The sequence below is a fragment of the Microcebus murinus genome, chromosome 6 (assembly GCF_040939455.1).
Source record: "Microcebus murinus isolate Inina chromosome 6, M.murinus_Inina_mat1.0, whole genome shotgun sequence".
NCBI lineage: Eukaryota > Metazoa > Chordata > Mammalia > Primates > Cheirogaleidae > Microcebus > Microcebus murinus.
Genome location: NC_134109.1, coordinates 112,395,935 through 112,419,425, shown reverse-complemented (window position 1 = coordinate 112,419,425; position 23,491 = coordinate 112,395,935). Strand labels below are relative to the sequence as shown.

General features: G+C 52.2%; 1 protein-coding gene across 1 annotated transcript; it reads left to right on the top strand.

The window, feature by feature from the left end:
* Positions 1–13,965: 13,965 nt before the first annotated feature.
* Positions 13,966–20,405, top strand: CRABP1 (cellular retinoic acid binding protein 1). The gene is made up of 4 exons (XM_012739426.2): positions 13,966–14,146; positions 14,683–14,861; positions 16,802–16,915; positions 20,120–20,405. The coding sequence occupies exons 1-4, from the start codon at positions 14,077–14,079 to the stop codon at positions 20,168–20,170; spliced, it is 414 nt and encodes a 137-aa protein (XP_012594880.1). The 5' UTR covers positions 13,966–14,076; the 3' UTR covers positions 20,171–20,405.
* The last annotated feature ends 3,086 nt before the right edge of the window (positions 20,406–23,491 follow it).

The following is a 23,491-nucleotide window of genomic DNA, read 5'->3' as shown; positions in this document are numbered from 1 at the left end:
TGCCTAATTCCGCCAGCAGACTCCATGCCCCGCCCCACAGCACTGTGGTTCTGAAGTGGTTGAAACAATAAAGAAATTTCCCAACAGACTCTTCCTTCTCCCACCTGCCCCCACGCTGAGGGCCAGGCCTCCAGGAGAACTGTGTCAGCTGTCGGGAAGAGGGATGTGTCAGTTCAGGGAGACAAGATGGATGGGCCGTCATTAATGAGTTAGGGAGACTGATCCCCTCACTGGCTGGGGGCGGATGGCTCTAATGACCGCTGGGCCAGGCATCCCTGAAGACGGGCAGCCCAACCACTGCTGTCCTTCATTCGTGCCCCCCAGAGTGTCTGCGGCAGGGAAGCCCCCACCCTCCTTAGAAGACCCGCTCCCCACCTCTGAGGCATCCATGCCAGGTAGAAACAGAGGCCTCAGAGCCTCCTAAGGAACATGCCCACGTCAGTGTCAATAAAGGTGGGAAAGGGCAGGCGGCGGGCAAAGGCGACGCCAAAGACGACAACCTGGTGTGAGTCACCTGAGCCCAAAAGAACCTCCCTTTGGGTGAAGCAGGAACTCCACCCTCGCGCCTCTCTCACCTTGCAAAGCCAGCTACTTCCCCACAGAACTTCCTGGGGTCTTGCTTTTGCTTCTCCACTGGGGGAAGGTAAGACACAGAACCTGCTCAAAGGCCTCAGATGGAGGCCCCAGGGGAGGAGGATGGATGAGGAACCGCTAAGCTATTTGGATCCCAGGGCCTCCGGCTGGACTCCCAGGAAGCTGCTGCCAGGGTCCTGGGCGCCTGGCCTGGAGGAGTAGGGCAGACAAAGGGCTGGAGAAGGAGGGAAGAGTGCGGCCCCTCCACCAGCTGCTACGGGGACATGCACACGTGTGGGACCAGTTGGAGAACCTGTCTGGAACACCCTCTCATTAGCTGACATCATTCATGCCCGGGGCCAGGCCCTGGACACAGAGATGAGCAAGACCTGGTCCCTGACCCCATGCTGCTCTCAGACGGGGGAAAGCCAGCTGTGTGCATACATAGGCTGCGAGCTCTGAGGGCCCAGAGGATCAAGGGCGCTCCTGGAGTTGGGGACGTGTGAGCTGGGTTTTGAACTGTGAGAGGGAGTTTAGCCAGCCAGACAGAGGGGAGCCGTGCAAAGCAAAGTGGCAAACAAGGGCATGTGGTTTCCAGGACAGCCATGGAGGGAAACGAGGCAAAGTGGAAGGGAGAGACACAGGTCTCAAAGGTCCTGGAGGCCAGGAGAGGACTTGATTCTGAAGGTGGGCCCCTGCAGAAGGCAGGGGAAGCCGCGGCCAAGTCTGTGAACTCTGAGTGCGACTCACTTGGAGACTGGGAGACCCGGCGAGAATGTGGTATAGCCCTGGAGAGCAGCAGCAGCTAAGGGGATGACAGGGAAGTCTCGTCCCCTGCACTGTCCGACTCATGGCCTGTTCATGTGTGTTGGATGAATGCCCCACAAGATCAGCCCTGCCTGGGTTGTAAGGGAGGCACGGCGCAGTTTGGGACGGTCCTCCACCGTAGACCCCCAAAATGAGAACGTGCCCAGACAGCCCAGCTGCCTTTGTTTCCCGCCACATGCCCACCAACCACCACTGCACAACCCTGCCCCCACCACAGAGCCCACTTGCACTCCCAGCCTGCGAAAGGACGTCTCAGGGGCAGTGTCCTCCCTCTGGTCATAAGCACCAGGCAAATGCAGGGACCGAGCTGAAGGAATCAGATAGTTCATTTCTGAACTCTGTTGCAGAAAAAACCCCTAGCTGAGAGTCAGCAGTTCCACAGTCCGTCTCTGCACTGACTGTAATTCTAGGCAAACTCCTTTCTCTCTCAGGGCCTTGGTTTCCCCACCTGAGCAGGGGGACCCTTAAGCCCTCCCAGCCCTGGCTGCTGCGTTCCATTTTTTAAATGTGCGTAGAACTTTATGGCTTCCCCAGCACCTGCTACCCTGTGGGCTTAGGAGAATAGTGTTATGTCCACACGTGGATGTTAAAACTGAGGCCTGATGACCTACGCAGGGTCAGGAAGGACACTAGCTGCAGAGGCCTGACAAGGACCCCAGGCCTTTTCCTCAGAGCCACCGCAGCTGCCTTGTGACTGGCCTCAGTGACTGTCCATTTTCTTGTGTGCATTTGTTTCTAAGTGGGGGTAGGGTTGGAGGAGTGATGCCTTGGGGTCATCCCCTGTGAACTGGCCTGAGTGAGTCCTCTGTCCTGGGGGACCCCAAAGGCCCGTTAGCTGCTGCCTGGCCAGTGACACGAGTGCAAGTGGCCACGCGGCCTCTGACATGCACGCCGGGCTGCGGAAGGGAGGCTGCGCTGTGTGCAGGCCGCGCCACGTGGAAGGCGGGCGCAGGGGCCGCGGGTAAGCTGCACACGCTGGCCGGCAGTGGTGCGGGCAGTGCTCAGCCGAGGTGACAATGTGGCCCATGGACCAGACCTCGAGGAGCTGTGAAGAAGAGGACATGACTGCCACTCTGCAGGACGCCCGGTGCTGCCAGGATGTGGAGCAGCCATCCGTCTCCTTCAGTAGCCTGGCAGGTCTTAATGCAATGATTAATTTTCGAGTTATCAGCATTAATGCAGTCACCATCATAGGCCAGGACAGCCGTCCCATCCTCACAGCCCAGGCTAGGGCAGCCTCCAGAGGAAGAAGGGCACTGAGCTTGTCACAGGGGGGAACAGGGACAGTCAAGACTGTGCCCCAGCTCTCAAGCTCAAAGGCTTTCCTGAGCTGGGACCATTTGGTCTGAGGACCTGGCCTGGTGACAGCTGGAGGCCCAGGGCCCCTCAGGTGGGGCTCTCAGGGCTGACCCAGCTGCCTCATTGATCGGGAGAGAGAATGGATCCCCTGGACATCTGGGAAGGCTGAGGCAGCTGCTCTGCCCACCCACCCCGGGGTGGACCAGGAGGAGCCAGCTCCGCCTTCTGCAGGAGCCCAGAGGCTTCTATAGACCACACGCCCCCCACGCCCGTCAATCTCAATTAAGGATGGCCTGGGGAGCTGGGGCTTCTCGGCCACTGCAGCATTGTCCTGGAGATGCCTGGCCCAGGGACGAGGGGGAACGAGGTGAGCGCTGCTTCCATCTGAAAACCATTAATGCTGAAATGGTGATTGAGCACCCGTGACGAGCCAGCTTTGTGCTGTGTCCCGCACGTGCCACCAAGGGGCAGCAAGAGGTGATTGATCAGGGATGAATGGGTGTCTCTTTCTTTATGGACTTTCAAAGGCACCATTTGGCATCCTGAGCGGGACGATCGATGAGAGGCAGCTGACTCCCCTGTGGCCACCCCCGGGCAGCAGGTGGATGGGTAGCCGTGGTCAGAGCCCACATGGGGGACGCTTGAAGGGCCTCCCTGTCATGTGCCCTGCACCATTAGCGAGGATCGGGGCATCCGCCAGCACAGTCGCTTCCCGGTGGAGGGCTGCTGGCCATCAATTTACCTTCTCCTTCTGCACTGAAAGGGAAGCTGGAATAGTTGCCATGTTTTCTGATAAATTATAGCCACCCGTTCCCCAGCCTCACAGCCCGAAGGATCCCAGAACGTGTATAAATCAGACTAATGAAAGCTGAAGTTGTCATTTTCGAGAGCAGGCATTCATTCAGTAAACCTTTATGGAGTGCCCGGGCCTGTGCTGAGCACTGGGGGTGTGGAGACAGATCGGACATAATCCAGCCTGCAGAAGGCCCACGGGCCACTGCATGGGCTGGTGTATACACCAGGCAGACCCTCACCAAAGGGTGGCTTAGTGGAAGGAGTCTGGACTTCGGAACCAGATCCATCACCTCCTAGCTGTGTGGCCTTGGGCCAGTGCCTTAGACTCTCTGAGCTTTCATTCCTTCATCTGAGAAACAGCCATTAGAACGCCTACCTCATTGGATGTTTTTAAGAATTAAATGACAACACGGCCCAGCGCTTGGCAGCTGGGGGGCTAAATGAATGAAGAGTTCTCCCTCTCCTTGCTCCCCATGCCCTGTGGTGATAAGCCCCCCAGGGCTGTGAGAGGAAGAGGCAGAAATGCTCTCTCTTCCTGGGAGGAGGAGGGAGGCTGCAGGTGATGTTGAGGTAAGTCTTCAAGAATAGGGTTAGTGAGAAGTGGGGGTAGGAGAGAGCCAGAGAGACTGAGAAAGAACTCCCAAGGGAGAAGGCGCTGAGAGGGAAGAGCTGGGAAGTGGGGAGGGCAGAGCACAAGAGAGCGGCAGGGTCCATGGAGTTTCCAAGGTCACGCCAACTGTGTGGAGCGCAGATGGACCGTGCACAGTCCACTGCAGTGGTTCTGGGCTGGGGCCAGCGAGAAGCATCAGTGGCACTGGTGATGGAGAGGAGAGGGCGCTGAGACACAGAAGGGGCCAGCTTGACCACAGCCGGGACTCCCAGAGAGGCCCAGCGTGTGCTCTGGAGAACACATGGCCCCTAAGATGCAGCCTCACAGGCAGAGAGACACAGACACATGCAGAGACATCCTCATAGACAGATTGTTCCAGAGCATGCAGATACAAACATGTAGAGACTGCAGACACAGGCACACATAGACAGACACGCAGAAAGGTGCAGGACAGGTGCACCAGGCTGATACGCATAGAGGCACACACTCTGAGTAAATGCATACAGAGCACACATCTGTAGTTTGCAGACACATACAAGAAAACACAGAGAAAGTGTACATATAAGAGAATCGTGGAGCATGTATACCCAGATAGACTACATGGGAAAGAGGGTGAACAACTCGTCCCAGTCTGCCCAGGACTTTCTCATTTTACCCTGAAAAGTCCCAAGCCCTGGGAACCCACCTCAGTCCCAGACAAACTGGGACGGTTGGTCGCCCTAACTCAGAGACACGCAGAGGAACAGATAGCACTGGCACACAGGCCTCTGCGCACACGCAAATGCAGACAGCCCTAGGGAGACACAGCACACGCGGAGCAGGCAGGCAGACACGCCGCCGCCACGCAGAGACAATGCACACACGGACGCTCACCCAGATGCACACAAAGGCCGACGCACGCGCATCTACAGAGCAGAAGAAATGCCAAACTCAAACCACTGAAGCAAACAAAGGGCAGGCCAACTTTGGAAAGAACAGAAGCAGCCTATTGAATCAGTGGCTCACAGGGTGTGGCTGTCCCCGCAAGGGCACCTTTCCCAGCCCGGCTCTGCTGGTTGACGCAACGGTTCACAGTCAAGTCCACAGAGGAGTGTCCTAGACATGACTCACTCCCACGAAGCCGACAGCACCTTCCGTCCTCACAGGGCCAGGGAGGGGCTTAAGTGAGCAAAAGCATGTGAAGCACCAGGCACAATGTCAGGCACGCATGCTCGATGCGTTAGACTGCTGTGACACGGTCTACAACCCCCTTTCTGAAATCCCAAAATCCCAAACATTCTGAAAATGACATACTTCCTCCTATCAGGAGGCAAAACCAGACCAGAACTGACATGAAGCTGTTTATTTTTTATGCAATTTCATGTGCTTATTCATATGTTTCTCTGTGGTAATAGTAAGGTGTTCAGTTATGGAGTATCATATTAGTTTTGAAAACATATCTGGCCCTGAGGGAATTACGTGAGGAATTGTGGACCTGTGTGTGCATGTACACATTCACATTCAGGCAGATGGTATTATGTATGTATGTATGTGGTGACATGTTTGTGCATGTACACATTCACATTCAGGCAGATGGTATGTAAGTATGTATGTGGTGACGTGTGTGCATGTACACATTCACATTCAGGCAGACGGTATGTATGTATGTATGTAATGACATGTGTGTGCATGACTGTATGACATAGGCACCATCTTTAACAGAATACCAAGCAGGAAAATCCATCCAACATAGTCACTGCCATACTTTTCCATATATTATTTCATGTGGTTCTCCTAGAACTGTAGGAGACCAATATATATCAATATTTCTCCCAATTCAAAGATATGGAACCAAGGCTCAGAGAGGTTAAGTGTCTGGTCCAAGGTCACACAGCTAGTTAATGAGGAACTGGGTCCCAGTCCATGGTATGCAGACGGCCATAGCCCATGTTCTTTCCCTTACGCTTCCTTATTCCCTACTCTCTCAACTACTTAGTGGAAAAACACTGATGGAAGTAAACAGAAGCCAACTTCAACCTCAAGTCCAATATCTGAGCCCTGAAAGCTCCAGCTAATGATCATTGACTAATGACCACAGCACTAATGATGGGGAGGATTATTAAATTTGGGAGCAGGGTCCTACCTCTATTTCCTCTGCTGGTCTCTTGCTGGTTTCCAAGAAACAATAGTTTCCCTTCAGCCTTCATTAGAACCATCTGGGCCTCAGAGTCAGCTGCAGCCTGTTTGCCTGTCCTTAAGTTCATAATTGAATACATCTTCAATTTCACAATAGGGACCCGAAGATAGGCCAGTGGTTTCAGGCTATGACCCTTCAATAACAGCACACATGACAGCAGTTTCCAGGCTCCAGGAAACAGACTGCACACTGAGCAACAAAGTATCCCAAAGGAGGACCCAGACACCCATCACAGGTCCCAGCTCTGCCAAGAATAGTCATGGGACCTTGGGTAAGGCACTAAACACCTTTGGGTATTGGGTACAATTTCCAAGTCTCTCCCAGAAATTAAATGCCACAGTCTAAGGACTAGAACCTTTCTCAATCGCCTGAACAGGGCTCTGACCAGGCCTTTCACTGATCAGGGGTCATCTGCACAGGCCCCTTCCCAGACAGCCTGAGTCATTTGGGGGACTCTGCCTGGACCCACCAGCTCCAGTTTTGCTATTAACATTTGCAATAAAAGTTTTTTGACGGGAAGGGAAATTTGTGTAAACACCTATAGAGTAGATCAGCAGTTCCCAAATGTGGCAGTGTATTACAATCACCTGGGAAGCTTTTCAAACTCTGATGTCCAAGCTACACCCTAGAATAATCGTGTCATAGTCTCTGGAGAAGGCACCCAGGCATCAGCAGTCACACGGCAGAGTCCTCACTTCCGTGGCCTCAGGGGCCAGCAAAGGGGAGCTTGGAGTGGGGTAGCGAGGAGGCCTAGAGGCACCTCAACTAGCATTCACTCATGGCTTGCCAAGGCCTGTGTACTGGCTTGCTAGGGCTGTGTAACAAATCACTACAACCTGGGGGGCTTAATCAACAGAAAATTGCTGTCTCACAGGTCTGGAGGCCAGAAGTCCAAAATCAAAGTGTCAGCAGGGTTGGTGCCTTTCAAGGGCTGTGAGGGAAGGATCTGTCCCAGGCCTCTCTCCTTGGCTTGTTCATGGGCATCCTCTCTGTGTGTCTGTTCTATTATCTTTCTCCTATAAGTGTTTCTGCATCCAAATTTCCCCTTCGTATATGGACACCAGTCATACTGGGTGAGGTCACCCTGATGGCCTCATTTTAACTTGATTACCTCTATAAAGAGCCTATCTCCAATTAAAGTCACATTCTGAGGGTACTGGGGGTTAGGACTTCACCATATGAATTTTCAGGGACACAACTCAAGCCATCATAGGTTGTCATACAAGAGGTCAGCCTCAAGTTACCAGATTGTTTGTTTTATCAAGAGGAGCCAGAAATCTGGATTAACCTGAAATCTTCTCATTTTTAGGGTGATGTATACCACTTTAGAGAAGCACTACATGGACCTTATTCAATCCACCTGCATGCAATATCCGCAGCTGGGCTGCTCACTTTCCCTGCCTCATAGTAGTGATTCCCTGGGCAGGCTGCAGCACCCTCTAACAGGTGTGGCAGCCTCCCTGGGCTCCTTGCTGCCCCTGCGGGTCACTTCCCAGCCCTCAGCTCGCCCACTTTCCCACTGCACCCCAGGGTCCAGACTCCTCCATCCCTTGCATTCCCTGTCTTTCCAGCTACCAGATCTGTGTTCTGGCTTTTCCCTTGGTCTGAAATGTCCACCTAAGAGAACTCTAAGCCTTCAAGCTTTGGCTCAAGGGTCACCCCTTCTCTGAAGTCTTCCCAGGCTTCCCCCGGCACACGCATTCCTTCCTTCCTGTTCCTAAACCTCTCTGATCATTCCTCCATCGTTGTGCCTGCTACAGGTTACTTTTAGGATTTGCTTACTGCTCTGCCTTCCCATTTCCCCTCTCTTCTGTGGCATCGTGGAAGTTGGAACCAGCCTCACTTATTAGCTCTTAGGAGGCTCAGACTCTGGATTATGACAATAGTGGATTCAAATCCTGGCTCTATCACTCCTCCGTGACCCTGGGTGGGTCAATTTACTTCTGATGCTCAGTTTCTAAATCTGTAAAATGGATGTAATAACAAAACCTGTGGAGTTATTTGACGATTGCAGGGCCTGGGACATAGTAGGTCCTCAATAAATGTTTGACAAATTAGTGAAATAATCACTCAAAGGAGAAGCCAGAGCTCCTACTGTGGGGTGGACAGGCCAGCAGTGAGCTGAGCACAGATTCTCATGGCTGACAACTGTAAGGCCCTTTGTTTTCACACTTATTTGTTTTACCTTGAAGCAGGCATGGCTAGTATTTTCATTTCACACTGTGGTTCCCTGTGGTCATGACTTACTCCAAGTTGTACAGCCCCTCAGCAGCAATCCAGGACTGAAGCCCGGGTCAACAGGGAAATGGATCTGCCACAGCCCTCTCTCCTGGCTCTGGTTTTAAACAGAGTTGTCCTCGTTAGCATTCAGGAGTCAGACATCCAGGCCCCAGAGACCTCCCATGAGCCCAAGATCCTGGGGCTGGCAGGCAGGGGAGAGGGTCTCCTCCCTGCTCTACTGTGCAACCTGGGTCCAGGCACTCCTCTCTGGGCCTCCAGGTCCCCATCTGTAAAACAAGCCAGCAGAGAGAGGTGGTCAGAGCATAAATCGGGCGCTATCCCACCTGCACGGCACTTCATCTCTCTTGTTTCTCATCCATAAATGAGTGTCCACCTCATAGGGTGGTGGGAAAGAGTAAATGAGCGATTACTCCCGAAGCACCTACCACAGGGCCTGGCAGAGAGTAAAAGCTCTGTGTTAGCTACTTGTATTGCTTCTACTAGGGGACTCCATGGTCCCCTTTAGTCCTGCTGCCTGCCCTCTGACTCCTAGTCCAGTGCTCCTTCTACTCCATTAACCTAGAAGAAACCCACCACTCAGGGCAAGTGCAGCCCAAATGCCATTCTTCCCTAGGAATCCAGCTCTTCTTTGTCCTGTTTTGCTGACTCCCAAATTGTCCTGGGCATGGTGGCCTCAGCCCTCACTCCAGAGAGCTGCCCGGAAGACTCCCACTGGGACCTTCTCCAGAGCCCCAGCTTTCAGGGACTGAACTCTGACCCCCATTCTTCCAGCATGAATTCAGCCTGCCTAAGGGCTACGGCTCTGGCATGCCTCCAGGCAGAAGTAGCAAATCTCAGCAGAAACATCCCAGACAGGGATGCAAGTCAGTGGCCTGGGAGGAGCTAGCAACATGGGGTCTGCAGAGGGGGAGCCAAACTCGCCAGCCAGAGAACAAAGGGGTCTTGGAGAGAAGGCCCAGGCCTGAGCTCCTGCCCCTGAGAAAGTCACATCAGCAAGGGAAACACCAGGAATGGGACACACGCCACAGGCAATTGCAGAATGCCCTTTCCCCTTTGTCCGCTTGGTAAAGTCCTGGTCATCCTTCAGAGCTCTACTGAAGCTTAATGTCATATTCCCTGGGAAGTTAGATACCCTCTCCTGAGCTCCCTGAGTGTCTCCCCTTGTCCTCTTCATAGCAATGACCACATTATCCCAATCTTAATCTTTGTGTGTCTATCTTCCCTACCAGCCTGTGCGTTCCTGTTCTTGGCCCATGTCATTTCACCTCATCTTAAAAACAGCTTCATCACTATCCAAAACTGCAGTGTCCTGATCTCTGACCATGCTCACCTGCCTGCCCCAGCATGCCAGTCCTTCAACATCACAGGCTGTCCAGACCTGCAAGCCCATCCACCTCCCAAGCCCTGTCCTGGCTCCACTTCTCTCCGTCTTCTGCCCAGACTCCTGCCTTCACTTCAACCCTGTTTTTCCTCCCTTACCTGGAAGACAGATAGCTCCACCCAGTGTTCTGCATTCCCCCTCCCCACCTCTACTTCCTGTGTCCACCTTCCATTTCTCCTGTACCCACCTCCTGCCTTCTCTTCAATTTCCACCATCAGCCTATAAATATGCTCAAATCTCTTCTATCCAAAATGCAAGGTTGCACACAGTGAGTGGCTCAGGCCTGTAATCCCGGCATTTTGAGGGGCCAAGGCAGGAGGATAGCTTGAGGCCAAGAGTTCAAGACCAGCCTGGGCAACCTATCGAGACCCCGTCTCTACAAAAATAAAATAAAATAAAAATAAAACTTAGCTGGGCATGGTGGCATGTACCTGTAGGCCCAGCTACTCAGGAGGCCGAAGCAGGGGAGATCACTTGACCCCCAGAATTTGAAGTTGCTATGAGCTAAGATTCCTACCTAAGACTTACAGAATCCAAATCTCCAGGGCTGGGGCCTATGAATTTCTAGAAAGCTCCCCAGGCTGCTGAGATGCCTGACTTGAATCACAGACTGGCATTAGGGCACAACTGCTCTCTAACCCATGCCCTTCTCCTGTCCACTGCCAACACTGCTGCTGGTTGCCTAGTTCAGGACAACAGCCTCTTCCTTGCACCCCTGGCAATGTACTGCCCGCGCTGACCCTTTCTCTGCACTGTAGCAGAAGCAACTTTCCAAAACACACAATAGGATCACGGCTCACCTCTGCTTAAATCCCTTTTTAAATCCAGTGCAAAATGAAAATGCAGGACCCCTGTTCAAAAATTATTAAGAAGCCCTTCAGGCTTGTACTCCAGCCATGCCAAAAGACAAGTGGTCCCCAAACACACAGCCCTGTTTGGCACTCCTGTCCTTGTACATGTTCTTTCTGACTGCCCCCCCCCCTCAGCTCTATGGGATCCACTCTTAAGGCTCAACTCAGGGCTAAACACCCGCCACTCAAGCACTATTATCCCATGCAGTGATCACAGAGTTTCTAGGTTTCTCCCCCAAATAAACAGCGAACCCTCAAGACAGGACCTGAATCTTGATTGGTTACTATCCCCAGAGCAACACCCAGTTCCTGGCTCACAGAGGTGGTCAGCAAGGGTTGGTGAATGGAGGGGTATGAGAAGAGAAGGCAAGAGAGAAGACAGGGAGGCCCAGTGGATGTGAGGCAGTTCTGGCAGTCTGTTTTATGGCCCGGGCCAAGAGCTAGGTCTCTCCCTTGCAGGAGTCCTGCTCTGGATCTTGAGGCTGGATCCACAGGAATACCGCAAGGTGGTATTTTTGCTGCCCTCCTCCTTTTGGAGTTTCCCTGATAGCCAGGCTGGTGATAGTTGCCTGCCCTACCCTTTCCATGTGATACCGGATGAGATTTGGGACATCCTGGCTGCTCCCGTCTGCCCTGGCCACCTCTGAACTTCCTAACAAGTGAGCTCACAAGGACTCTGGGACAACTTCACACTCTGCTGCTGAACTGGCTGCACCCTCCTCCTTCCTGCACCCTCCCTCCTCCCTTGCTTTGTGCCTGGACAACAGCATTACTGCCCTCCTGTCATGGCAGCCCCAGCCTGAGGGGTGGACCCTTCACCTGGCCTTGCCTGTCCTCTCTGTGATCCCCCACCTCCTTTATCTTTCCCTCCTTCCCTCTTTGTCCTTCCACTGCCTTTGCTGCAAGATCAGCAGGTCACCTTTATGCCTTACCCAGAGCCCTCTGACTGTGCTCGCAGGCTTCCCCTGGGCCATAAACTGTGGCCCTGGCTCCCAACCTCGCTGCCCTCCTGCCGCCTCCTGCCCCGGCCCTTAAAATGGCTGAAGACTTGGGGAAGAGTGTTGGATGGGGGCAGAGACCAATAGCACCCTTTTTTTCCCCTTCACTATAGCTCTCTGTGAAGTAGGTTTGATTCTATGGCAGCTCCACTTTCTGCCAGCTACTTAATTTGCAGATCCCAACACGAAAATGCAGGACCCCTTGTTCAAAACGTATTAAGAAGTCCAAGCTGGCAATAGCACAGCCTTCCTGCTTTTCCATGTTCTAGTCCAACCACCAGGCTCTTCTAAGCACATGGCCCCAGGTCACTACACAGACCACACATCTACAAAGCTGGCTCTGCCCATGCCCCTTTTAGCTGGTGAGGGCCACTTTCCCCTCTCCTGTCCTCAGCTGCTTTCTTAGGCAGCTCCTCAGGGCCTCCCAGCAGAAACCCAGCCTCGGCCACCTTCAGAAGTCCAGGGCCCTGTCCAGTTGGCACCCAGCACAGAGCCCCCCAGGCTGTCAGGGAATCTTGACCCCATGCTGCCTCTGCGTTGTAGAATACTCACATCTTTCTTAAATCAAAGCGTACCGTGTTTCCCCAAAAATAAAACAGGGTCTTATATTTATTTTTCCTCAGGAAAACACCCTAGGGCTTATTTTCAGGGGATGTGTTATTTTTTTTTAAACAACGATCTACATTTATTCAAATATAGTTAAGTCGTCTTCTTCTGGAACATCATCATAACTCTCCAAACCCCAAATTCCATCCTGGATTTCTTGTGACTCTATTTCCTTTAGAACCATTGGCCCCAATCTCTCCTGTCAAGCAATAAAGCTCTCGTGGGGCAGATGAGAAGGACCGATTGTCCTCTTTACTGCTCCACAATGAAATGCATGGGTTGTGCAGATGCGCTGCGTAGCCACGCCCATCACTAGGTATTATTTTCGGGTAGTGCTTATATTGGGCAAATGCTTAGATATCCTGCTAGGGCTTATTTTATGGGTAGGTCTTATTTTTGGGGAAACACGGTAGTCATTGAGCCCCACCTGGCTAAGCTTCAGGAATGGAGGACAAGTTGATAAATAATCACTGCCGTCTCGAAGTTCAGTTTATAGCAGAGTTAGGACTTGAACAAGAGCAGGACCAAAGAAGGATCTTGCGAATTCAGACAAAAATAATCACCATTGATTAGGAATTTCACAAAGAGACAAGATAAAGATGGGCTTTGGTGAATGGGCAAGGTTTTATTGGCCTGATGGGGAAAAAGACATTCAAGGAAGAGGGCCCAGCATGGGCAAAGGCTTGGAGATAGGAAGACGCAGGGCAAGTCCTAGAGTCCTGAGTTGTGCTGTCTGGCTGAAGCATCCAGATGGTGAAACAGTGGGAAAGGCTGCAAGGAAAATTTGAGATCTGTAGGGAAGAACCAAAAGAGCTATGGCGAAGCATCGGCACTCCCCGAGTGGACACACGAAGAGGACTCTAGGTATCGCGCACGTTTGGGAGCAAAAGGAGGAGGGCCCTCCCAGCCTGCCCGCAGAGTGCAAAGCCTCGACCTTCTGCAAAACGGGGCCGGGTTCTGTAGCTCATTCTAGTCCACCTCTCCCAACCCACCCAGCAGTCTGCCCCAAACCCCCGACAAAGGGGCGCTGGCCCGGCCTGACTCCTGCCCGGCTTCCAAACATCAGTGCCCAGGCTGGTGTTGATGGAAAGTGGGGTTTTCCCACAATTGCTGCCATTGGTCCTGTGGGGCTGTGGCGGGGCTTTAGGGCTGCAGAATAGGATCCCAGACTAGGCAGGGAGGGGACTAGCTGGGCACACCCAGAAGGCATGACTGGGGGTGAAAAGAGAGTGGGTCCCATCCCCGATGGCCCCACTACCACTTTAACTTTGAATTATGGATATTTGCAAACACATACAAAGTGCAGAGAATTGTATAATGACAACTCAAGTCCCCAGCGCCAAGCTTCAACAGTTATCCCCTCCTGGCCAATCTTGTTTCATCTAACCCTTTCCCACCACCCATTTTAAAGCAGGCTGTGCTTGGCCTGGGGTGGCAGAGGTGCCCCCAGTTGGCGAGCGGGTGCCAGGCCTCCCCCGCTGGAGAACAGAACGCCGAGGGGAAGTGGGGGCACGGTTGGGCGGGGAGCTGAGCGCACACGGGGTAGAGGCCGCGGGGCGGGGCGGGGCCGGCGGGGCGGGGCCGGCGTCCGCGGGGCGGGGGGCGCTCTGCGGCGACTCAAGGCGCGCGGCGCGGGGCGCAAAGCGCCAGTCTCCGCCTCGCAGGCTCCGCGTGTGCCCGCTGCGCCGCCGCCGTCCGCGCCTGCCGCCGCCGCCACCATGCCCAACTTCGCTGGCACCTGGAAGATGCGCAGCAGCGAGAATTTCGACGAACTACTCAAGGCGCTAGGTAAGCCGGTGCAGAGGGCGCGCCCCGACAGGGAGACGCGGCCCGGAGGTGCCTCGGTCCAGGCGGGTGCGGGCGTTGGGGGAGCCCCGGGCAGGAGGGAGTCCTTGGGACGATAGGTCGCCGGGTCTCCGGCGCACCAGTCTCGGAGCAGCGAGGAGAGCCTGGGACCCACGCGTTCAGCGAGCGCTTGCTAGATGTTTGGCGCCTTCCTCGACGGTTCGGCCTTTGTCGCGTGCGAGATCACAGCGAGGAGAGATTACAGGCGTGCAAGGAGGGTCAGGGCCTTTAAATTTTGGGACTTAGTTTGAGACCAGGCTCTGCCACGAATTCATTGCAGCTCGGGGAAGCCACTCACCCTCTCTGAGCCTCGGTTTCTCATCTCGGAAACCAGGGCGAGGGCAAAGAGATGAGTAAATCTATTTTATGGCCCCTGTCTAAAGTCAGAGGGTATTGATATGGGAAGTGCCCGACCGATCCCTAGACGACAGGCCATTGACGGTGTCCTGGGGCCTGAGCCTGCGGTGCCCGCTGTGCAGGTGTGAACGCCATGCTGAGGAAGGTGGCCGTGGCGGCTGCCTCCAAGCCGCACGTGGAGATCCGCCAGGACGGGGATCGGTTCTACATCAAGACATCCACCACGGTGCGCACCACTGAGATCAACTTCAAGGTCGGAGAAGGCTTCGAGGAGGAGACAGTGGACGGACGCAAGTGCAGGGTGAGGCCCACAGCCCCGCGGCGCTCCCGGCCCCGCTCCCCGCGCGCGGCCCGCCTCCGCGGAGGGGCGCACGTCCCCTGTGCAGCCCGGCGCGCTCTCCGTGCGCGGAGTGTGCCCGGCAGAATGCAGGGCGGGCTCGCGCAGCCCGCAGCCCTGCGGCGCGGAGAAAGCCCTATCCCCGTCCTACCCTCGTCCCTAAGCCGCCTCCCGAGGTGCTGACAGCCGTGTTGAAGCGCGGGCCGGGGTGGCGCCGCGTTCCCAGCTGCGGCTTTTGCAGCGGTTTGCGGCGCCGGGCGCAGGCGGCGCGGAAGAAGGTTGCGGACGCCGCGGGTTCTCTGGCCGCGCCGCTGCCACGTTTCCTGTCGCATGCGGAACGGCAGCTCTAGGTGACCCTGGCATCTCTACCTGCCCACCCCTCAGCCTGGTGCCTTAAAGGAACGCCAGAATTTTTCCAAAAGCAACGCAGCTTCTGGCAGGGAAAATGGACCAAATGCCCTCTCTTAGTCCTCAAGGGCAAGAATTTTTTATTTCTCCGTAAATCTGCCCCAGGGACGAACGAGTGGATTGAAACAAGGGGTTGCACATTCCTTCTTTGCATGGGCAAAATTTGCGTTTGGTTAAACAGATGGAAAAATAATCGCCACTGCTACCACTTATTTTAAAAGTGACAGAATGTCTCCCTCCCTTTTTCCAGTATTTTTTTGTTTGTCTGTTTGGTTGTTTTTTTGTTTTCTTTTTAAGTAATAAGATTCCAGAGAGTGGTAAATTGCTTCTTTCAGCTTTCCTGAGCAGAGCAGTGCTGGGTCTGATCTCGGAGGGGAACGGACTCTCCGGTGACTGGGCTTGGGAGAAGGAAGCAGAAACTGGCCCCCAGGAACAGGCTGATCCAGGAGGCAGTCTTTGGCCCCCAGGATTTCATAGCCTGAAAATGATGTCCCGGCTTGGAGCTAGTGGGATCCTGGGCCCAAGTCATGGTATTGTTTGCCAAAACAAAAGAGCAAGACAAGCATAATTAGAGCAAAGGGCTGGGAGCCTGAAGGAGAAGGTTCAGCAATGGGCAGGACTCAACTTGGGGACATCCAACAGTGGCTACTGCCAAGGAGGGTAATTCTGATTAAAAAAAATATCAAAGGTTTACACAACAGCCTGGAGAGTGGCTCATCCCCCCCCTTGCCTAATGAATGTGTCCCATGTGTAAGTTAAAAAGTGATTATATGCACATTCAGTGCTGGCCCACCCCCACCCCAGCTGTACCGCACTTGGCTTTGTGCAGACACTGGGGAGGACTGCAGGGGGTCCCTCCTTTCACCTCCAACAGCATGAATGCCCTTCAGATTGTTTCTGTTTTTTTTTTTTCAGAAATTTTTCTAGAGGGATGTAACCTGGAAAGTGGATGTATTTTAATCCTCAGAGCCAGAAACACCCAGGTTTATCATGGTAGAGTGTGCCGCTTCTGATGCGTAGCACAAACAGAAAGGAGTTTCTTATCCCAAGATACGTGCAGGGAGTCACACTCCCGACCTGCTGATGACAAACGTGGCTCCAAACATGGTGTCTTAACTGCTCTAAAACTGCGTGGTTCTGATGTGAAGGTTCTTGCCTTTAAAATCCAAATTGTTTGAAAGGGTAGTCCATTTTTGCATAAGTGAATCATTGCATGCTATAAATTTTATTCCCAGAGATATAAAGTGTGCCTAAGGCTTTGCTGCTTCGGGGGTGTGTGTGAGTGTGTGATACAAGGTGTATTTATACCCTATAAAATCCATGACTTGCCCTCTGAATTTGGGCTTCATAAAGCTCAGAAGAGGAGATTCTGTGGCCTGCTGACAGGGACCATGTTCTGCTTCTCTGCACAGCAATTATTCTTCAGTGCTCATTGTTGTTGCTGCTCCCGCTGCTGAGACTGTAATTAATGTCACTGATGGTTTTCCTGCCCACAGAGTTTAGCCACTTGGGAGAATGAGAACAAGATACACTGCACACAAACTCTTCTTGAAGGGGAAGGCCCGAAAACCTACTGGACCCGTGAGCTGGCCAATGACGAGCTTATCCTGGTGAGACCCCTGTGATCGTGAAACAATCCTAAAGTTCTCCAGATGGGCCCGAGGTGGGCCATACAAACATGTCATCCTCACTCACCCATTCAGAGAAAGATGCCATTTGCCCTGGATTAAAATTTGAGCAGAAAACCCGAGATGACAGTTCAGGTCAGAGGAAATCATTATTAAATGGTTGGCAGGAAAGGGGAGTGGCTCAGAGGGCAGAACAGGAGCTAGAGACAGGCTGGGGTGCTGCCACTATCCACATGGCTACATCCAGCAGCAGTGACATGCTTTTAGCCAACCTTCCCTCCAGCAGGGCTCGGAATGCTTGGGCTCTGTGAGGTCACCAGGCTCACGCTGCAGAAAGGATTTTTTTCATTCTCATTCCCCATTTTGCTGGCTGGGAAAGGTTTCAGAAATTTTTATCACATCAGCACTCATATTTACAAACTCCAGTGGCCTTCAGGAGTCAGGCAACGAATGCTGATTTGGGACGTGTCTGAGTGGATGAGCCTCTTTAGAACTGGAAAAGGTGGACTCTTCCTTAAAAATGTTCAGACTGGAACATTCTAAACACCCTGCACACCCCACGCCAAACAAAACTTACCTGGTGAGGCCAAATTAGAAACCCTTATAGTTTAATCACACACCTCCTCCCCGTTGTTTAGGTAGAGGAGCAAAGGAAGACAGGGAAGGCAGGACAACCCCAGATCACTCTCCCTTTGTTTCAAAACTGACCAAGCTTTGCTGCAACAACCTTTTCCCCCCAGCCTGAAAATGGGAAAAGCTGTTTTGAGTAGCCAGGAAATTATATCCTTTGTTCTCCATAAGGCATTTTGTTACCATCTGCTCCATCTCAGCAAATGTCACCCTGAAATGTTAAGAATAGGAGACAGCGAGGTGTGCTATGAAAGGGCTCCCTGTGTGACCCAGGCAACCTCTTCCCTCCCCAAGCTCCAGCCCTGCTATAAAATGAGAGGTTGAGCTGAGGTCTGATCCCTGCGGTCCCTCTCGGCCCTGAAATTACATGTTTACGCTGCAAGGAGACCCTCAATTGAGCTTCCTCTATGACTTGGAGTGAGGCTGCCTGATCTCTCTCCTCCTGCCCTTCCCTGGGATGATTTAACATACTTTCTCCTTTCATAGGGAAAGGGCTGGTTTAATTTGCAACCTGGTTAATGTTCTTTCCAAGGAAGGGATATTTGATGGGGTTAGGGGAGCAATTTGAGACTGAGACATGGAAATTTAGGGGAAGAGGTACATATGGTTTACTGATACCAGAGACAGAAAAGAGAGAGGTGATTTTAGAGTTCTTGAGTATAGCTGATGGTTAAGTAGGACCGGTTTGCTCTGAGAAAATGTGATTTTATTAACCTCTGTGGTATACGAGCAGCCAGAGTCACAGGCCAAATTCTGCTAGATGGACTCCATAGTCCCACCCGGGCCCCCATCCCTGGCCCAGCAGTCACATATACAAGCCTCAAAGGGAGCAGGAATTCTTGGCATTTGGGATCTGGATCTGAAATGTGGGCTTTTGTTTCAAGGGTTATTATCATTAATAAATCTAAAACGTAGGGAGATGCCGTCTCCATATAACAAGAGGCAAATTATTCTAGTTAAGTTGAAATAAGCTCTCCCAGCACCAATAGTAAATTGGTGTAAGTTGCCTGCCTTTGAAAACTGAGTATACTCCCTCAAACCACTCTGGAATACCCTACAGAGAGTTTCTTTCGGGAACCTCTAAGCATAGTTTGCAGGCTGAGAAGGCCACTTCAAATGTGGTTGGAAATGTGGTGATTTCTTCTCGTGTCATGAGGCCACTTGTTAGCTGGGAGAGTTGTCACATAGCTAGAATAGTGGCTACAGGGTAGAGTCAAATCTCTAAACCCTGCTGTTCCATTTGATGGTAGAGCTCAAAGAGTTCTGGAAAACTACTATGGTCCTAAGGGGTCCAGACAGCTGAAAAGTGGATTTATGGTGGAAATTCCACTTCCCACACAGCCCCAGCACACAGAATCACTTGCATTCCTTATTAATAGGGAACAAGGGTAGGATAAAGACAGTGTCCAGAAGCAGGGATAGTGTGCCAGTCTGATCAGGAGACCCCGAGTATGAAAAGAAGCTAGTTTTGAGCATTTGCTTCCTTAATGATCACTAAGGACTAGAAGTATTTCCAAATGTTCTCTGAGAGCATCTCTTGAGCCACTAAGGGCTCTAGGGATAAAATTATGAAGATCCTAAGGCAGCTAAATTTCCACCAGTGGTTTTAACTGCTCTTGGATCTTAGGCCACTTTGAGAATCTGAAGGATGAAGACCCTCCAGCAGATAAAGGTACTTCTGCAAACAGACGGAGTCCTAGCAGAGCAGGCCTGTGAGCCATCCCCAGTGTGGGGAGAGCTGGCACAGCTTACTTATGGGCAGCATCGTTTCAGGGGCCAGAAGAAAAAAATATCCTCCTCCCTCTGTGGAGTGATGCAGCAAATAAACAAACAAAAAGCCACAGAATCTTAGCTGGAAAGAGCCTTTAGGATCACCTTGTTCAGTACCACCCCTCTCCTCAACACTAGCCCCTGCCCGCCCCTTTCCTGACAGGCCAAGAGAAGAAGGCATGTGCCTAAGCATACCCAGCTGTGGGTTGCGGAGCTGGGTCTGGATGCCAACACTGTGCTTTTGCAGCTGAGACCAATTTTCTAGATTGCAGGTGACTTGAGTATCACTTGTACAACATTTCAGGCTGTCTCCCAGGCTAGATAGCAGCTTTGTGCAAAGCAGTCCTATTCCTTCTTTAAAGCAATCCTAGCCGGCTAGTCAGCACTGAACACCATGACCCAAGCCCCTTGCTGTCGTGAAGACATTGAAAAGAAACAGAACCACTTCAGAAATGTCCAAAATGGCATTCTCCCTCTTTCAGTTTAATTTCAAAACCAAAGCTCCTGGTATTTCTTATGTCATCATTCATAGGATCCAAAAGCAAAGGAAAACTGTATACAACATAATTCTATACCCCAGTTGCCTCTCTGCCAATAGTGAGCTTAAGAGCAGGGGAAGGGAGGGGAGAAACTCTTTTCACTTAACATGAGCACACAGCACAGGAAATTGAATGTCTGTTACAAAGAGTTTTTAACAGGGTAGTAAGTAGCCTCGTTAGTGATATGCTTTAAACATTTCGAACAGGCATCTGCACTGATTGGTTTTCCTTTTCTCCTTCTCTGCAGACGTTTGGGGCTGATGACGTGGTCTGCACAAGAATTTATGTTCGTGAGTGAAGGCAGCCACTTGCTCCTCCTTTCGGGAAGGGCTGCGGGCTCCTTGGAGGAACATGCCCTACATAGATCTGAGCCGTCAGTGGATCACCCCTTCCCATGTCCAAGTTAGATGACTCCACTTCCCCATGACAATGTTGTAGTGCCCCCGCCCAGGCCTCTGTGCCTCTTGTATTGCTGGTGCTCCGTAGTTGGCATTTGCACGCTTTTGTCAGTCATTAAACTGGGTTGGACACATCTCAAGGTTTTTCTCTTTTTTGATTGCCTCTTGGGTTTCAACATGAGAGTCGTTGCGTGCCTGCTGTCCCTAGCACGGTGTCAGCCAGTATGGGACTCTCAGATTTGGCCTGCTGGCCTCAGTGTGCTGTTTTGATTGTACATCAGCAGCTGCAAGCTGGGCTCCTACAGACTGGCTGGATCCAGACTGCGGGTCCAGGTGTGATTGGACCTCACAGTGTGGTTTTTAATTGAATTGGTTTGTTTTGGTAGTTCCCAGCAGGAAAGAGAGGGCACATTCAAAAAGGTTAATTGGGGAGACCTGGTAATGAAGGAGCTAATTATACGGGCAGGGTGAAGAGTATGACAAAGGATGGGGAAGCACCCAGAGACTAGCAATGGGGGAGTCAGTACCACCCCTAGGCCTGAAGATGGGAAGGAGGGTCACCAGACCATGGGAGCTGTAACCTGGGAGAGGGGCCCCCATGCAGGACACAGACAAACATAGCCACTGCCAAAACCATGGCCCCAGTGTATGTGGGCAGTGGCGGGGGGATTAATATCCTGACCTCCCGCCTTTCAGTCTCCATCTGCCTATTCTGCCCATTGGCCATATCCAGCTGGAATGTAGAAGGCTGGGGAGAGAGTGCTGTTCATGAGGGTCACCCTCCCAGGGCGTAGCTGGGCAGAGAATGGATCAGAATGTGCAAATAGATATTAACCCACACAGTTGCCAACTTTTAAATTTGAAAATCAGTAGATTTCATATAATCTGAATTTTTATATCCTTAAAAGAAAAATTGGAAAAATGTGGTATCCCTGGACCTACATTCCCACAGGGTGACAGTTGGCTGGACAGCTTCCCCATTTTTAAATGGAACTTGTACCCTCTGCCTCTGCATGTACCCCACCCTTGCCCTGCCCTCATTGACATTGCCTGCCTGGCTTCTCTCCCTGCCATGCTAGGCACTGGGGTGCTCAGCAAAGCTGGGTCAGAGTTGGCTGCCCAGCAGTGTTTGGGCCCAGATGAGGCCAGAAGAGCTCACGTCTGAGGGGCAGATACCCAAGGCCCAGGTGCTACTACCTGAGTGTTAATGAGGACACGGTTTACCTGAATCTTCACAACACCTCCCCAGCCCACAGCCCTGCTTTGCACAGGGGGGCACCTCTGTCACTGCTCAAAGACTTGCCCACATCTGGAACTCTCGGAGTGGAGGGAATCTTGAAGGATCTGGAATGTGCCTCCCACCCCGAGTCTGCTTGTTAGGGCTCTGAGGACTGCCTCTGCTGTGATGCCCCCCCAGGAAAGTGCCAATGTCTCTGCCAACAGCACTGCTGCTCACAGTCCCAAAGCCACCAGGCACTGATACGTCAGAACAGGGCTGGATTCTGGGTCAGAGTCAGGAGATAGCTTAACACTAGGCCAGCAGTCCGCAACATTTTTGGCACCAGGTACTCGTCTCATGAAAGACAATTTTTCTACGGACTTGGATAGTATGGTGGGGGATGGTTTGGGGATGATTCAAGTGCATCACATTTATTGTACAGTCAGATCTCTGCTAACAATCATCTGTATTTGCAGCCGCTCCCCAGCTCTAGCATCACCGCCTCAGCTCTGCCTCAGATCTTCAGGCATTAGATCCTCATAAGGAGCCTCAACCTGGATCCCTCGCAGATGCAGTTTACAGTAGGGTTTGAGCTCCTATAAGAATCTAATGTTGCCACTGATCTGACAAAAGGCAGAGCTCAAGTGGTGATACTTGCCGTTCACCTCCTGCTGTGTGGCCCAGTTCCTAACAGGCTATGGACTGGTTCCAGTCGATGGCTGGGGTTGAGAACTGCAGCACTAGGTCATAGTTTGTCCCTGAGCCTTTGAGGCATCTTTGCTTATGCCCTGAACCTCTCAAAGCCCCTATGAAAACAGCTCCTTCAACTTCTAGCTGTACCCGAGTCCTCTGGGGCCCGGGGGTGCAGGCACCATGCCATCCATCCTTTACGCCTGTTTCTCCTCTCTGGCGCTGGGCTGCTGCTCACCAGAAACAGCCAAGCCCACACTCAGCACAACAAAACACAGGCAGAGTGTGGTGCTAGAAGAGTTGCCCCATAGCTTCTTGGGGGAGGGGGCTGGAGCGAGGCCTCTAAGGATGGGGGGGACCTGGATTAGCATGCAATGGGGAGGAAGGCAACATGGAGGGCCTGCCTGAGTGTGAGGGTGCTAGGCCAGGAAGTGTGAGGACTGAGCTGGTCACACAGAAAGTGTGCAAGGCAGGTCATGCCAGATGGATGAGGGCTGGGATTTCTGGACTCTGCCCCATGGGTACTGGGTGCCCTATCCACTGTGGCTAGGCTGAGTGAGGCCTCAGATATCGTGGTCTACAACCCTTCCTAACTCCTGCTGCTGCGCTGTCTTCTCCATATCTAGATTGTTCCATAAGGGCACTGCCCTGCCATAGTCTTGTATGAAGGACCTGTCCCAGGTGAAGGGAGGATGAAGGCCCTTCCCTTTCCCTGACTCGGGGAATCAGGCAATTTCCATCATGTTCTTTTTTATGTGTGACATGGGGCATGTGTTTCCTTCATATCAGCCTTCACAGAGGATGAAGAATACAGCTGAGTGAAGGAGGCTCCCAGCCACAACCCTCGCCCTACCTGACAGCCACCAGGCATGGGTGAGGACATTTGGATGATGAGACGAGGTGCCAGTACCAGTAGTTCACTCAGGACATCAGCTGCAGCCTGGTTCTCTGAATCCTATTCCCTCTGCATTTTCCAAATAAAGGGCACAGTATTTTTCATTCCCTCATGTAATACCTCTCACGAGACATGAGTGTACTCTGGAACCCCGTCTGGGAATTGCAGCTATAATCTTAAGCCCTAAAATATTTATATGTATACATACACTGCGTTGACCTTTTGTTCCCTTTATTTTCTGCCCAAAATGATGCCAAACAGCATTCAAATGCTGCCAACACCACGTTCACCTATCTGAGGATGACATCTCATCTCTCCTTTTACACTCAGAAATCTGAGCAATTTTTGTCTGACCCTTTTGTGGCAGGGATGCAGATAGGGACAGTAGACTTAGAAACATCTGTCTGCTACTCAGCA

Coding starts and splice junctions, on each gene's coding strand:
- CRABP1 (XM_012739426.2), top strand. CDS start 14,077: ATGCCCAACTTCGCTGGCACCTGGAAGATGCGCAGCAGCGAGAATTTC. Junction 14,147..14,682: donor CGAACTACTCAAGGCGCTAG/GTAAGCCGGTGC, acceptor CCCGCTGTGCAG/GTGTGAACGCCATGCTGAGG. Junction 16,916..20,119: donor CCAATGACGAGCTTATCCTG/GTGAGACCCCTG, acceptor CCTTCTCTGCAG/ACGTTTGGGGCTGATGACGT.